The sequence below is a fragment of the Drosophila erecta genome, unplaced genomic scaffold (genome assembly GCF_003286155.1).
Source record: "Drosophila erecta strain 14021-0224.00,06,07 unplaced genomic scaffold, DereRS2 tig00000126-arrow-pilon, whole genome shotgun sequence".
NCBI lineage: Eukaryota > Metazoa > Arthropoda > Insecta > Diptera > Drosophilidae > Drosophila > Drosophila erecta.
In genome coordinates, this window is record NW_020825209.1 from 12,510,718 (window position 1) to 12,525,462 (window position 14,745).

Consider the following 14,745-nt stretch of genomic DNA (forward strand, 5'->3'; position numbering starts at 1 on the left):
AAATAAAGCTATTCCCCGATCGGTGCAAACATCGAGCCATCATCGGCGCGGCAAATTACCCGAATAGACAACATTTTCAAAGGGCTGCTGCTGAAAGTTCAAGATGGGGCCTACTCACAGTGCCACAAGGTGATTTTGAATCGAAAGACAATATTTGCCAATGGGTTTAGGCTCAGCTTAAGCAACAGATTAACCATAAATCGTGCGCCACCAGCTAGATTGGTGGCAAAGTGTAGCCTGCTTTTAGGCGCCAAAGCCAAGGGCCAAGAAAATCACTCATTTAGTTGCTTCTTTTTTCACATTAGTTTGTTCATTTACTAAACAATCATTGTACATCATAGCTTACACACTGTGGACTACCAAGGAGTTTTCTTTGTATTTTTAGTTCATTGTTCGTGGGGGCGTGGCTGATCTCTGGGCAATTATACAATACATTAGTTAAGGCCAAAAGGGGGCGGGTATTTCTTATTTGTTTTTTTCTGTTTTCAGACCCTTACATAGCTTACAGTACAAACATTCCACGTGCACACTTAGACATTAAACATTAGCACACTTTAGCACGCACACTCACACACACAACACACAAGCACGCGAGACAACGAAAAAAAAAACAAACGCATTAATGGGCGTTTCCGTTTCCGGTTGCGCATCCGCTTCCGGCGACTCCAACGATTCCAGTCAGCAGCCACTGCGTAGATTCTTGCTCGACATATCATTGTACTCTATCCACTTGGCCAGCTCCGGCGGCAGCGAGGGCTTTAGCTTGAGGCAGTGCGCCGTGGTCGCGGTGGGCGTGGCGCCTGTGCCCGTCGCGCCCCCGCTCGTCGTCCCATGTCCGTTCTCCGCCAGCGAAGTGTCCATCGCGGGATTGCTTATTCCACCAGCCGCCGGCGAGGGAGCAGCCAGCGAGGGCAGCACCGTCGCCCGGAATCCGTTGGAGGAGGTCCTGGGCAGCAGTTCCGACATCACCGCCTCCATGGACACGTCGATCACCCGCTGCCGGCAGATGGCGATGCAGTGCACGAACTTGTCCGACGGACGCACGAATCGATGCTCCATGAAGAGTGACTGCTCGTCCCAGTAAATAATCTGAAACGAAATGAGCGTTTAGAAATGCTTAATTGGGTGTTTTTACTTTTTAATTTTGTTTGGCTTGTATGCTCACCCGCGAGATAATGTTGAAGCGATGAAAGGGGCGGATGAAGCGACGGTAGCGTATGGTGGCCGCCCCCTGGAACACGGAACCGCCCATGCCCGTGATGGTGCGGTAGAGATTGGTCCGCTCGTAAAAGTCCACGCGGGCGAAGTCCAGCTCGCGGAAGTAGCGAGCGTTGTTCATGTGGTACAGCAAAGTGTCCACGTCGTTGGTGAGGCAGAGTCCTAAAAATATTGAAAGGTTAATGGGGGATTACGTTGCTGCAACATCGCTGGTAGGATCATCTAATGGTCATAGCTATGTTTCTTGTTAAGCCATAAAAACACGTCCAATAGCTACAGTACCATGGCAACCTGGAACTCTGAAACAAGTAATTGCTTTCAAATGGTAAATAAACTTAAACCATTCGAGTTGAGCCAACGCTGCGTATGAGTGATAATCTCTAGAGACAGCTTGATGGCACTTAAACGTAATTAGTCTACTCGTTTCAGGAACACTTGAAGAGCAAAACTATGCACTTTTACACAATTACTCTAGAGCTATTAATATTTGTATATTTCCTATAAAGTTAAGCTTGACTTTAATTCTTGTCAATTCTTTTTGAAACACATCTACACTCAGATGCTCAGAAAATTACTTTCTAGATATTTTGTAGGATAATTCAGTGGACTTCACAACTTTAAAAGGCACTGGATACTTAATTATGTTTCAGTGCATTAGTCCAGAGTGGCAATGCTCACTCTTCAGTTTGCATTGAGGACAAAGGATCAGGGATAATCGCACGAAGCTCTCACCGTTAACCGTGGTGGTGTCCAGGATGTGGCAGCGCCTCTTCACAAAGCGGGCGAGCAGGACACAGAGGCACATGCGCAGGAAGTAGTGGAGTTCCAGGAGGCCGTAGACCACGATGATGGCCAGTAGGACGCTCAGCGCCAGGTAGCACAGCTGGTCCATTCCGCTGGCGGGTTGGCGGAATGGCTGATTGGCAGGCTGACAGATTGGTGGGCGGACAGGCTAGGGGGCGCGGTCCGTGGAGCTGGAGGCGCTGCAAGTGGCAAGTGGCAAGTGGTAAGTGGTATGGGTGGTTCATCAAGGCGGCTGGCAATCAAATTGTGAAATGATTGCAATCTAATTAGAATGCGGAAGCAGGAAGCCAGGCAAGTGCTTGGCTAAGGGTTAAGGGTGAGGCACTTGGCTCGGCACTTTGCGTTCGAGGGTTAAGGTTCCCGGGGTGGTTTTCTAAGCGCGGTTCAGGTTCTGGTCCTGACTAAGCTGGCCAGGATGCTGACGGAATTGGGTCATGTGTTCACCATCAGGTGATTCAACTGGCCAGGTCCCACACACACAACCACACGTTAGGCACAAAAAAAAACTAATCTATATAGTTTATTAAAAATCCTTTAAAAAGCATCCCCGAATCGTTTCCGTGTAGCAGACACACACAGACACCGTGAAAAACACTCGCGCGCGACCAGGACAACCCCTAATTTGTTGATTCGTCGCTCGATTTATGGCCAGGACATTCGGACGACGGGACATCAGGCCACCCGGCCACTTTCCCTGCTCCCAGCTTGGCCAGCTTTCCCGTCACGAATTCATTTTCGATATTTTCCAATAACAGGAAAAACCACTCGCACGCGCACACACCGCACATTATTAAATTACAGGAACAGGCACACGAAACAAAAACGAGGAAAACGGCCAGCAAAATGGTGTTGTTTCATTCGAAAATGCTCTAGACCAAAAACCAAGCCAAAATGCACAAAACAAAAAAAACGTGCTAGCGAAGCACCTACCGCAGCGACAACAGCGCACTGAGACTGAATCGCCTTTTTGGCCAAATCCAAATCCGTCCGCTGGCGGAAAGTCCGCCGCAGCCTCAGTCGCCGCCGCCGCCTCCGTCGCGGTCGCGGTCGCAGTCAACGCCTGCGCAGCTCCCGCGCTCGCCGCTCTCAGCTGACGTCCTCGCAGCTTTTGGCCAGAAAAGCTCCGCTGGCTAAGGGTTGAACCTGTTGCCGGTCCCGGTCCCGGTCCCAGTCCATTCCGCCCATCACCGCCGCCACCACAAGTATTGGATACCATAGAGCATAGGGGTATACCAGATCCATCGGGATGGACGTGACGAAAGGCGCAAGTATCAGGTGCCTTTCTAGCTACTTTGGGTAACTCCGGGCATACATGAACCTTTGAGAATATATTCGACACCTTTAAGATAGTTCACTCATCATATTTTCAATTTCTTATAAAAGATTATGAAAGAACAAAAGGCAAGCTAGATAATGAGCATTCATTAAAGCAAAAACCGAAGTAGCTGCACCTAGAATTAGATGCTAATTATTACTTCGCCAGAATTAAGCACAGAATATTATAAGAAAATTCAATGCTTGCATATGCCCAATTAACGATAATTAGGTGGCTGCAAGTATACATGTATAACTAATAAATGGGAAAATCCGGTTTTCCGCTATGCAAAAATATATACGATTAGATACAGTTTTGCAATAGGATCTTCGTCTGCTAGAATTCCAAATATGGCTTATAACTATTTAAACAATTTTATACTCAAGGTAACATTACGTCCCTATAGTTTAATATCTTATAGCACTGCGAACTGAACTTGAGCTCTTATTTTAGCCAGAAATCAGATGCTTCCTCTTAGCGCGGCCCAAATGGGCAAACAAACTCAGACCAGGTACCTAGTGCCATTCGAATAATCCCACTTGATTCGCTGCGTCAATCGCTGCGCTGCGATCGGTAGCTACAGCTGAAGTTCAGGTTACATCTGTCGTAACCTCCATTAACACGCCCACGTCTCGGGATGTGGCCAGAGATGGCCTTTGTTCCGCTGACTCGGGTGGAATATACGTAGTATATGTGGCCCTCTCGACCGGCAACACAAATTAGCTGGCTGTAAACACTAGGAGGGCAGCACGTTGAGCAAATACGGGAAGTTTGCACCCATAAAAATAAAAGCAATGGGTGAAAAATCGAAGAAACTATTTAAAAGCCTGCTAAAAAGCCAACTCATGCGACCACAGGTGCGTATTGATTTTCAGTTTTCTTTATTTTCAGCTTAAACAAATTGAAAAGTCCAAGCCAGTTAAGCTTTAAACTAGAATTTTCGTTAGTTTATTTGTTGTTACTGCGGTTGCTTTTGTTGTTGGGCTTTCGATAGGACAAACAAAATTAGACAAAAGTGATTAAAGTCGTAAGTGCTATGTACAAAGTGTGTGGGTCTCCCACTCCGCTGAACAATTAATGGATGAACCCAACGTGTGTTCCACATTCTTGCCTTATCAAATATATATCCTGTCTCGTTTATAGGTATATAACACAAGTTAGCACAACGAACGTTTTCTTTTGGGGGCAAAGGATCGATTACAATAGAGGCATACAACTACGATTGTGTTTATGTATATATGTGTGGTGTGTTGGGTAAATATAACTATAGTTAATTATCTTATACATCAGGTATTTATATATGTACAGTATGCGTTGCCACATGGCTACGGGATAAGGATGAGGCTATGGGTATAGCATGATTAACCGAATAACAAAAAAAATAGTAACCCAAGATAAATCGTGATCTTTACAGCGTTTGCAGAGCCATCCGGGGTATATAGACTGAAGTCCATAAAACATGACACGGACTAGCCTCTCCTACTCCCTCTCCCTTTCTCTCTCTACTCTCTATCTCGCTCTGTCTCGTGCACTCCTGTTCAAAATTCTCTTGCATTGGAGTGGATAGTCCACATTGATTAATAAGGCATACAAAACACACAGAATTCGACTCGCCACTTGGTCAACACATAACTCTCCGGTTCCGCTCATCTCTTACAAAACTAGTCCTATTCTGATAATCGCTTAACTCCAGTTCCTTCGCATCTTTCCATTCCTAACTTTATCTTTATATCAGTTGTATCCTAAACTTTCCGACGAATCTCCGTTCCCGTGGTCATTCAGTGGCAGGGCAGCAGAGCCACAAAACAACGATCCTTCAGCATCAGCAGCGCCATTCCGATTGTGCGCCTTAGTTGGCCTTCACTCGGCACATCTCCTCGCGGTCGCAGTGGTCCACGCTCTTGGCGTAAAGGCGACGCAGCGTGGCCAGCGGACAGAGATCCTTGTCCTGCGGGCAGCCGGGCAGGCGCACCACTCGCTCCTGATGCAGCACCAGGACTTGCGGCTTCTCCTTGTCGCAACTGCAGGGGAGGATTAGCTATTAGATGTCTTACATCAGGCCTACATATCTAGCACAACTTACTCGTAACGTAGGAAGGCCAAGTTGGTCGCGAACGCGTCGATCTGGCTTGTGCGCCAAAGACGCTCGCTTGCAAAGTGTTTGTGCGTCAGCGGCTTCCTATCCCGGGCCAATCCCAGGTGGGCCAGCAATTTGAGAAGCGTACCCGAGTGCGTAAAGTACAACGTGGCGTTGGCCCGTCGCGGCCGTTTCTCCTCAGAGGAGCTGTAATATACATTTAAATATTTTAATTTAATATTAACAAAAGATGCTAAACGAATTAAAACAAAATATTCCTAATCTGGAAGATAAGTTGAGAACGAAAAGTGATGCAGATTAAACTATGTACATATATATAAAAAACCGGATACGGCTAGAATTAGCGTTCTAGACTTGTTTGCCGTAGATGCCTCAAATATCAAGATCAAGATGTTTGATGTTTTTACTGAAAAGTCCTCTTATATATACAGTTTTGCCAGCTTGGAGGCGAACTCACCTAATGGCCGCAAACATATCTGCGATTGCCGGACAGGCAATGCGATGAGTCAGTTCATAGCCGTAGCCATCGTTCCAATAGTACTCCAGATCCTCAAAGAACTCCAGCGCCTCCAATGCGGCCACGTCGAAGAAGTTACACCACACGGATTCGTATGACGAATCTGGCATCGAGCCAGAGTTGCGACGCGGGCGATGCCAGGCCGTTTCGAAAGCGCACACCGTATACATAAGCTGAACGTCCTCCGGCTGAAGATCCGGTAGCCGGGTGCTGCTCCGTACATGCTGCACTGCTGACTGCATCTGCGGCTCCGCAAGGAACCTGCGTGCGTTGACCAAGGTTTCGGGATTCTTATCGACGTCAGTTTTCCACTTGCCACAGCCCTTATAGAACTGCAAAGACACATGAATATAAATGTTAATGGAATAAGGCGCTGGGTTATCACTAGGCTCACTATTACTAACAAATACAAATATTTTCTGGGTCTTGACATTCTTGATATTTTCGTATAGAAGAAACTACAGTCTTCTCACTTTCATTGTTCACATTTTTTTCTACCTGGGGTGGGGCTGTATATGGCCACCATATTGTCCACGAAGCCCACCGCCAGCTGCACTTTGTATGGGTGAAAATACAGCCACGTGGGGTGACCGATCTTGGGCCCAATGAAACCCTCGTTCGTCCGCAACACCTTCTGCTGTCGTCCGTCCAGCGAGTAGATCACAATCTTTGAGGCATTGCCGCAGGCCACCGTGTCTCCTAGCTGGTGGCTGGTTATGGCCGTCACATCGCCACCGGCGTCCCACTCGTGCACTACGTCGTTGAGGCTGATGGAGGACTGGCTGGACCGCATGTCCGCCACACTGATCCGACCTTCGGTGCAGCCGGAGACCAGCACCGGTACGTTTGCCCGCAGGCTGGCATGAAGAATGGGGGCACTGTGGCGCCGGTAAACGGAGATGCGAGCGTCCTGCGGCGAACATCGCTTGTCAAACAGTCTCACACTGCCGTCGTCGCAGCCGGCGAGGATCACATCGGAACGCATATTGGGCAGGTAGGGTGATAGCACCCGGGCGCAGGTTTCGCTGCGGCCCAATGGAATATCTGCCAGTTTCAGTTCTCTTTCTACGTCCCAAATGCGGATAAATCGGCAGCCACCGCCGCCTATCACAAGATGCTGGCTGCACTGCTGCCATGCGGTCACAATCCCTCCGGATCCAATTGCACCGCTCGACAGTCCCGATGCGTCCGCACCTTTGCCAATGCTGCCGCCGGAAGCCACGCTGCGCTGGCGGTGATTGTGTTGGTTAACCTGACCCAGTGCTGTCCACGCAGTCACCAATCGGGCCTTGCTCGGGGTATCCTCGGAGGTGGCCGAGCTGGCCGGCGGCGGGGATTGCCAGACGCGCACCACTCCGTCTTCGTGTGCAACCAGGTTGAGCGCCATATCCTGGGCATTGATAAACTCGATGCTACTAACGCGGGCAAAGGGGGCGGCGGAAAATCCACTTCCTCCTCCACTTGGGTGTGCGCCCGACTTCCGCGGAGTGCTGCCATTGAGCGAGGAAGATGAGCCGGAACCTGACCCGTAACCGGAACTGGAGCCAGTGGAGTTGCCGCCGAGAGCCTCGGCGCCGTATGTGCGTACCGAATTGTACTGGAAGTCGTATACCAGGACCTTCTCCCTGTAGGCCACTGCAATCTGCGGCTCGTAAGGCAGCAGCTTGACGATTGAAGGCGTGAACTGTGTCTTCCGGTTCCACACGCACACATCGAAGCCGTAAGGATCGGTCAGCTCCTGATGCTTGCGGCCGGCATGTCGGCGCACAAATTCATTCCTCAGGAAGCGCAACCTTCTGCGTCGCAGCTCCGCTGAGTTTCGGTCCACTGGGTAGCGCTGGCGTCCCTCCTCTGCTGGTCCCTCGGCGCTGCTGTAGCGCTCCTTGCCCGGCCGTGTGAAATAGGAAATGGCCCAGGGTATAAAATCGGTAGGGACAATGGGCGTGAGGCTGTGCCCCGGCTCCAAGTAGTGATTGCTCTCGCTGCCGCTGCTCCGCGCCGAATGGGTGCTCTCCCTCGGTCCGCTGGGCAGTCCCAGACCAGCTCCGGCGCCCGCCACTCCTCTGGAGTACGCTGGTCCGCTGTCAGTCTCATCGTTGATGGAGCTGGTGCGCAGCTTGCGCTGCAGTATGGTTTGAGGCTCTCCGGCAGCCACGCAAGCTCCACTGCCCGATAGCCGTAGCTTTTGGGCCCAGTGACTGGCGGACGAGGCAGTTGGTCCGACGGGCGGTGATTCTGCAGTTGCTCCAGCTCCTCCTGGTGCACCGCCACCACCCAAGTAATTAACCCTCGTATTTGGACTGGGCGGGAGGCTCACACTTAGGCTACTGCACTTCTCCGAGGCATTGGCCATGGTGGCTTCCTTGGCGGCCATGATGGGGCACAGTGCCGTATCCCTCACATGGTCAACAATCTCCTGGGCAATGGCCGCCACACGGGGAAACGGATCCTGGGCCAGATTGAAGATGCCCATCCACAGTTTGGTAAAGATTGACTGGAAGGGTATGCTGTTAGTACCGCCCGCAGCTCCGGCTGCTCCTCTTCCTCCCGAACTAGCAGAGCCACTCTTCGAGCGACCTAAGGGGTTGCTGGATGATCCTGTCCCCGAGCCGGTTGACGCACCACCCATGTTAGATATGGAGCTGGAGCTGGCTCCCCTGCGTATGGTCACATGACGCTCCAGGCTGTGCGTGGATAATGTAAGCTCCCGGGGATCGGGGCACATCACGAATGAGGCGGCGGAGACGTGACCACGCATGTGCTCAGCTAGATACACGGCCACGAATTGTGACTCAAAGAGTACTACCATCCATTGCAGAGCGGCGGCCAACTCCATGCGGACTAGCGGCGACATATCCTCGCCCACGGTCTCGAGCATGGTAATGGCAATGATGCGATCGATGTTATTGGCCTGCTCCTCGCTGCGATCCGTCACGGAGCTGATAAATGTGCCCAAGGCGAAGACGGCAGCGGCTCGCACTTCCGGAATGGAGTCCCGCAGCAGAACGTACAGCTTCTCGTGCGCCAGGTCGCGTGCTCCTGACCAACGTGCCTTTTCGAAGTTCTGCCACAACATGCCCAGGCAGATGGCTAGCCACTGGCGCAGCAACCAGCTTCCGTCGTTTAGCTGCTCCAGGCAAATGGACAGAAGGGGACCCTGAAGAGCGCTCGTCTGTCCCAGCAGGAAGTTGTGCACTATGGAGGACAGTACAAAGGCGGAGAGTGTGCGGTGCTCCTTGGAAACGGAGGTGTCCTGCAGCACGGAGAGGAAGTACTTGTACTCTTTGACCAGATCCACCTGGCAGCTTGGATCCACAGCCAGGATCTTGGCCCAAATGAACACCAAAACAGGCCGCAGCTCGCGCGTAGAACTCTGCAGCAGCTTGAGCACGTATGGAAAGATGCCCACGCCCAGGGCGAGATTAACGGCCCACGGACCGAGATCCAGAAAGCGTGCGAGCAGCTCTAGGGCCCTCAGGCGGTGCACCTGCGACAGTAGGACCTGCAGCACAATGGGCAGCTGTTCCGGTGGCGTTCTCGACTCCGATTCGCTGTCTAGCCAAACCTGGAAGGCCGTGAGTTGGTGCTCGAAAAACGGCAACTGGCGGTACGGCGCATTGTGATCCAGGATTTCCGGCAATTGCTGTAGAGCCAGATCTACCACTAGATCCCAGGCCTTCCACATCGGATGGCGATAGCAAGGCGGTAGGGCGGGCAGGGAAACTGGAGTGCAGTCGTGGCTGCGCAGGATGCGCTCGGCCAACAGGAAGTTGCGGAACAGGCTGGCCACCAGCAGATCCTGGCGGAACAGGCGCTGGAAAAGCTCGCGAGGAAGTGTGTTCCACGCTATCGTGTCCGTAATGGCGGTGAAGATCCAGTTGAGCTCACCCATCATGGTGCGCCGGTCGTTGACCTTGCCTGCGATGGAATTTAATGGTTACCAGAAGTCCGTGACTGAGCAAAGGCGTAAACTTACCTGGAATCTTATCGATCAGTTCGCTCTGGATACGCGGCACCATGCCCAGTTTCTCCTGCATGGCGTACCACTTGAGCGCGATGTTAATGGGTGTTGTCAGACAGCTGGTAAACAGATCCGCCGGCAGCTGCGCATTCATGGGCAGAATTTCATTGGCAGCACAGGCGGCCAGGTGTATACAGTTCTTGTAACTGACCATTTGGTTGGGCAACTGCACCTGGTTGGCGGCTACATTGCCGGCACCACCTGAGCCGCCCACCATCTGCTGGACTCCGCCCCTCTGCTGGGCGGCGGCCAGCGCCTTCTCCAGTTCTTTCTCGTGCTGCTCAGCGTATGGCTGAAACGAATTGATGATGATCCCGGCGTTGGAGCAGTCATACACGTAAATTGAGGGCGCTGACATCCACGTGATAAGCTCGAATATGCTCAGGGGGATGTATTGTGTGAAGGTCTTGTTGAAAACCCAGATCTCTCCGTTGGCTGTGGGCTTGGGCACTCCGTGTCCGTTGTAGTGGAAGAGTATGCGCTCCCCCTTGGCGTTCCGGCGTAGGGAGGTGCAGAGCTTCTTAACGTCATCCACGGTGGGATCGTTGCACTTCTTATACCTGGCCCTTGGCTGCCAGCGCTCGTACTGCATCTGCAGGTTGCTCCCAATGAGTTCCATGGCCTTGGGCGGGGACACCGAGCTGGGATCTATCCAGCACTCTAGCCGTGAGCAGGGTTGGATCTTGACCACGTCCGGCGGATCCACGCCGATGTTGAGGCACAGAACCAGGGCCACGCTTGCCGTCTTCATGCGCTCGCGGATACGCCACGTCTGTCGCTCGTACATCATGGCCTGGATGCGTTCCTTGTGCCGCTTAGTCTGCAGGGAGAGCGGGCACCTGTCGTCGCGGAGATGCTCGCCGAAGCATATGCTCTCCGTGGGCGGCTGGGCCTGTATGCTCTGTATTCGCTTCGTCCGCAATTGGATGAAGTCGTCCCGGGGCCACTCCTTCCTAATAATCTTGATCAACTCCCTCAAGCAACCGAGGGAGGCCTGTTCCTGTCCGTTAGACGCTTGGAAGTCGGATATTTGCTCGATGTGCTTCACGATTGGGATTAGTGAGTGGTCCTGCCTTATGTTGTTAACCACCTCACGTAGGTCGTTCAGAGAGTCGTCCTGGGATCGTTCCCGGCCGATGGCCACCTGGTTCTCCAAGGCGGAGGATTGACAGCGCTCGATGTGCTCCAGTTGGTCCACTATCACGAGTATGGGATCGTCCCAACGAGCGAATGTATAGTTTTCGTATCTCGTACGGATGAGGATGCGCAGGTCGGTCTCCTTACCGGAAGACAACTCCTGATCCGCGATGCTGCCGTTACTGCTGCCGCTGCTTTCGTCGACTGCGACGCCGACTGCGGCAGTGGCGGACTTAACGCGTACGGCACTTGTCATGTTTTGCGTGCTTTCTGCTTCTTTTGTTTCTCGCTGTATTACTATTTTCTTTTTTCGTTTGCTGAGAATAGGGTGCAGTGCAATGCGAGCGATTTCCCGGAGCGATTACGTCTCTGTCGCGGATCCAAGCAGCTAAAAATCCCCCCGAGGGGACTCTAGCACATAACCCCAAACACTTTTCGCACTTTCCGCTCCTCCTGCACCGCCTGTGCCTCCTCCGCGCTTCTCTGCTTTTTTTCCTCGTTCCTCTTCTCCACGTTTTCCGCCTACGGATCGCGACCCATTTCCCGAATACGGTTAAAAAGAACTCGGGGAAAACACGCCGCCTGGGCCGATTGAGTCGAGGGCGGGCCAAAATAAAAACCGTACAACTATCGCGAGCGATCTCCGGCGGAAGATGAAGCGCATTAATGGGTTTATTTAGTTGCGCTTAGGTTTATTTATTTATGTTTAATCGAATTATATTATACGAAAAGAATTGCGCAGAAAATAGAGCTGGAACAAAAATCGATGATTTTTCGATTGCCGCGTTGCGGCCACACTAGCAAGCGGTTTACAACTAATTATATCGATAATAATCGATAAATGGACTTACTGTAACGCCACTGCGCTGCCAGATCTGTGCGAACTCAAATGTGGCGCGCAATTAAAATTTAGTTCAACGCATTGACTTAATTTCTCGTTTCTTATATTGTAAGGAAACATTAAAGGTCAGCTCACCCGCAAAACAGGATCCTCGTGCAAAGGCGGCGGATATCGTACAGTATGGATGCGATGACGACCAAACAAACCCGTGGCGAAGCTTTCCGCGCTTTTCAGTGTCCTCTGGGTCGCCGTATACTTGAAGTAGTACCACTCCGGATTGTACAACTCGGGAAGAAGATTCGGAAATCGACGCTGCATCCGTTCCGCTAGCTCAATCAACTCATCCTCACCCTCGGCCACTAGTAGTTTCTCATCTTCGGTGGCATTCAGGTGCATCCAGTGCCATTGGCGCAACTTTTTCAATTCAGCGTTGCAGATCGGCGGTTTCGGCTGATCCAGAATGCGTTTCTTTATTTCTGACAGGCGATTTTGCGCCTGCAGGATAACGGATTCGCTGGGATTTCGTGTTCCGTGTCGGATGATGGACCAAATTCGCGTCGGGTGGCAGCCTTGTCGGGTGAAACGGGTAAACGAAAAAAATCAGCTGTTTCATAGCCATATGTGAGCAGTGGGCACCGGCAATGATAAACGAGTAAGAATATAATAACAATTCCATTTCTTTTTAATCTGAAGGTTGTAAACTGTGTACTAGTTGTACGATTCACTCATTTATGATCAATGAAAATACCTTCGATAATTAAGTCGCCCTTGCGGTACAGAGTATGACACGATTATGGGTTCCCTGTACCAAGAGAGCTCAGTTAACTGTCACATGGCACAACATATGTTTGGTATTTCAAAGCGGGTGCCCACTGTGGGTGCGTTACACAGAAAACAACAAAAATACAAACCGGCGTATTTCGGTGGCGTTTCGTCGTAATTGGCGATCGCTCTGTACGGCGTCTTTGTGGACAGTCTGCCCTCGATATCTGCGCGGTTAAGGCGACGGCAGTCCCCCTCCTCAGCCCACGTCATGTCCACGAAGAAGTAGATGGGGAGCAACAAAAACAAACAGTAAAATTGGCTTAGCATCTTTCCGGGGAACGGAAAAACTTGTCACAAGATTGGTGTCGAGGTTTTCCGAAAAACGGGATTAAAACATGGAAAACAGAACGAAATGCGAGCGCAAAATAAATCTAGTAAATAATAAACACGAAAGAAAAACAATTTGACAAGTGTGCCACTGGCGAATGGTGGCAAGGCTGTCAGATCATCTGGCAGCCCAACACAGAGGGCAGGCACAAAAAAAACCCGTTTCAACCGCTAATGGGCGGTATTTTTGAACAGCGCCTTTGACAGCAGCAAATGAATGTATTTAATGGATTTTCCATTCGAGGATGCTATTATGAAACTATTTTATAATAAATTTAGTTAGCTTTGCAGGTGCAGAAGTCAGCGCGTTGCCGCTCAACAAGTGTTCTGTTCGCCCAATCGAGCTTTCTGCTTAAAAAAGCTCTGTTTTAACCGGCCCGGCAAACTAAGCGATTAAAAATATGTTTAGTCGCACGCCAAACATGCAAAAGGAATAAGCGTTGGCAAGGGAACAAATTTGGAATTCCCGTCCAGAATAAAACGCGAAACTTCGAATTTCAAATTGCAATAGATAAATACATCCCTAAACTCGTATTGTGTGACCACTTAGTTTTTGTTCTAAAGAGTTTCGGTAGAATTTGTGCTTATCGAGGTTCCACTCGTGGTTTTTTGGCTGCCATATGGCGCCGAAGGAGTCACAATCCGCCAATGTCAGTAGTGAAAAAAGGAAAAGCTGAAACGCACATGCCAAAGGATTTGCGCCAAAACTAAAGTTCCAGGTAACCGGTAACTCGGAGTCGTTGTCCTTTTGGTGATTTGTGAATGGGAGCCGGAGCAGGAGCGGGAACATTGGAAGTGCGCGACTTTTATTTGTGGTAGCAAATCACGCTACTGCACTGGAAAAAATCAGGCGTCTCATAAGTAGTTACATTTGCAAATATATGTTTATAAAAATATTGCGGATGCTCAATGTCTACTAGCCACATTCAATATGTATGTTACTTTTCAATTGGAAACCTTTTATCACATCGATACTATCAAGTGCGTAATTGGCCTGGGAAAATAATAAAATGATACCAGACATGTGCATAGTAATTTAAACATTTACGATAAATGGCCAGAGCTTTGTGTAATCTGTTTATTTATAGTGCCAATTTAATTGGTTGATAAATTGAAAGCACAACACTTATCTCGCCGTGTATTCACGCCACCTGTTGGGCGCCCATTTCTTGTAGGTTTTTTTTTTTTGGAGCTTAAAGCGCGTGTTTGGAAACTTTCAATCTATTTTTGTGAGCTAGGATAGCAATCAGCTAACGAAAATCGATCAAATGATGGCTTTTCTTTGTTGTAGGTGCGCGTGGGTGGCTTGGTAACGTTAAGGGACGGGGAAATCCCCGCACTGCCCACCGAATTCCGGGCGACATTCCACCCCGCTGGCCATATATGATCGTTGGGGAGTGTGTGGATTGGGTACCGGTACCCTGGTACCCCATCAATCAAACCTGCCGCATCGAGTGGCCAAAAACAAGTGTCACAAAGTAATAACACAAAGATGGCTGTTTTTGTTTTGTTTTGAACTGGGGGCGGTGGTGGGTTGTGGTTTTGGTTTTGGGCAGGGGGAGTGCTCCATAATCTCCAAACTTATCGGACCGGACTGGGTGGTAATTAGTATTTCTGTCCGGAGCCCATTGACAACGGCGCG

At 50.4% G+C, this 14,745-nt stretch overlaps 3 protein-coding genes across 4 annotated transcripts; all 3 read right to left on the reverse strand.

The window, feature by feature from the left end:
• Positions 1-288: 288 nt before the first annotated feature.
• LOC6551316 (protein THEM6) lies at positions 289-3,012 on the reverse strand. 2 transcript variants are annotated; one of them, XM_001978372.3, is made up of 4 exons: positions 2,953-3,012; positions 1,951-2,201; positions 1,166-1,380; positions 289-1,089 (listed from the first exon to the last, which is right to left on the reverse strand). In XM_001978372.3, exons 2-4 carry the CDS (start codon positions 2,108-2,110, stop codon positions 679-681), a joined length of 786 nt encoding a protein of 261 aa, XP_001978408.1. In that variant the 5' UTR covers positions 2,111-2,201; positions 2,953-3,012; the 3' UTR covers positions 289-678. The 2 variants fall into 2 exon arrangements, with proteins under 2 accessions (XP_001978408.1, XP_026838083.1); XM_026982282.1 differs by having other exon boundaries at positions 1,951-2,973.
• Positions 3,013-4,998: 1,986 nt separating this feature from the next.
• LOC6551318 (multiple inositol polyphosphate phosphatase 1) lies at positions 4,999-13,234 on the reverse strand. Its single transcript, XM_015155142.2, has 5 exons — positions 12,863-13,234; positions 12,087-12,520; positions 5,893-6,284; positions 5,421-5,621; positions 4,999-5,358 (listed from the first exon to the last, which is right to left on the reverse strand). The coding sequence occupies exons 1-5, from the start codon at positions 13,041-13,043 to the stop codon at positions 5,187-5,189; spliced, it is 1,380 nt and encodes a 459-aa protein (XP_015010628.1). The 5' UTR covers positions 13,044-13,234; the 3' UTR covers positions 4,999-5,186.
• On the reverse strand, positions 6,230-11,933 carry LOC26526319 (regulatory-associated protein of mTOR). Its single transcript, XM_015155964.2, has 3 exons — positions 9,929-11,933; positions 6,451-9,870; positions 6,230-6,284 (listed from the first exon to the last, which is right to left on the reverse strand). The coding sequence occupies exons 1-3, from the start codon at positions 11,364-11,366 to the stop codon at positions 6,277-6,279; spliced, it is 4,866 nt and encodes a 1,621-aa protein (XP_015011450.1). The 5' UTR covers positions 11,367-11,933; the 3' UTR covers positions 6,230-6,276.
• Positions 13,235-14,745: the final 1,511 nt, after the last annotated feature.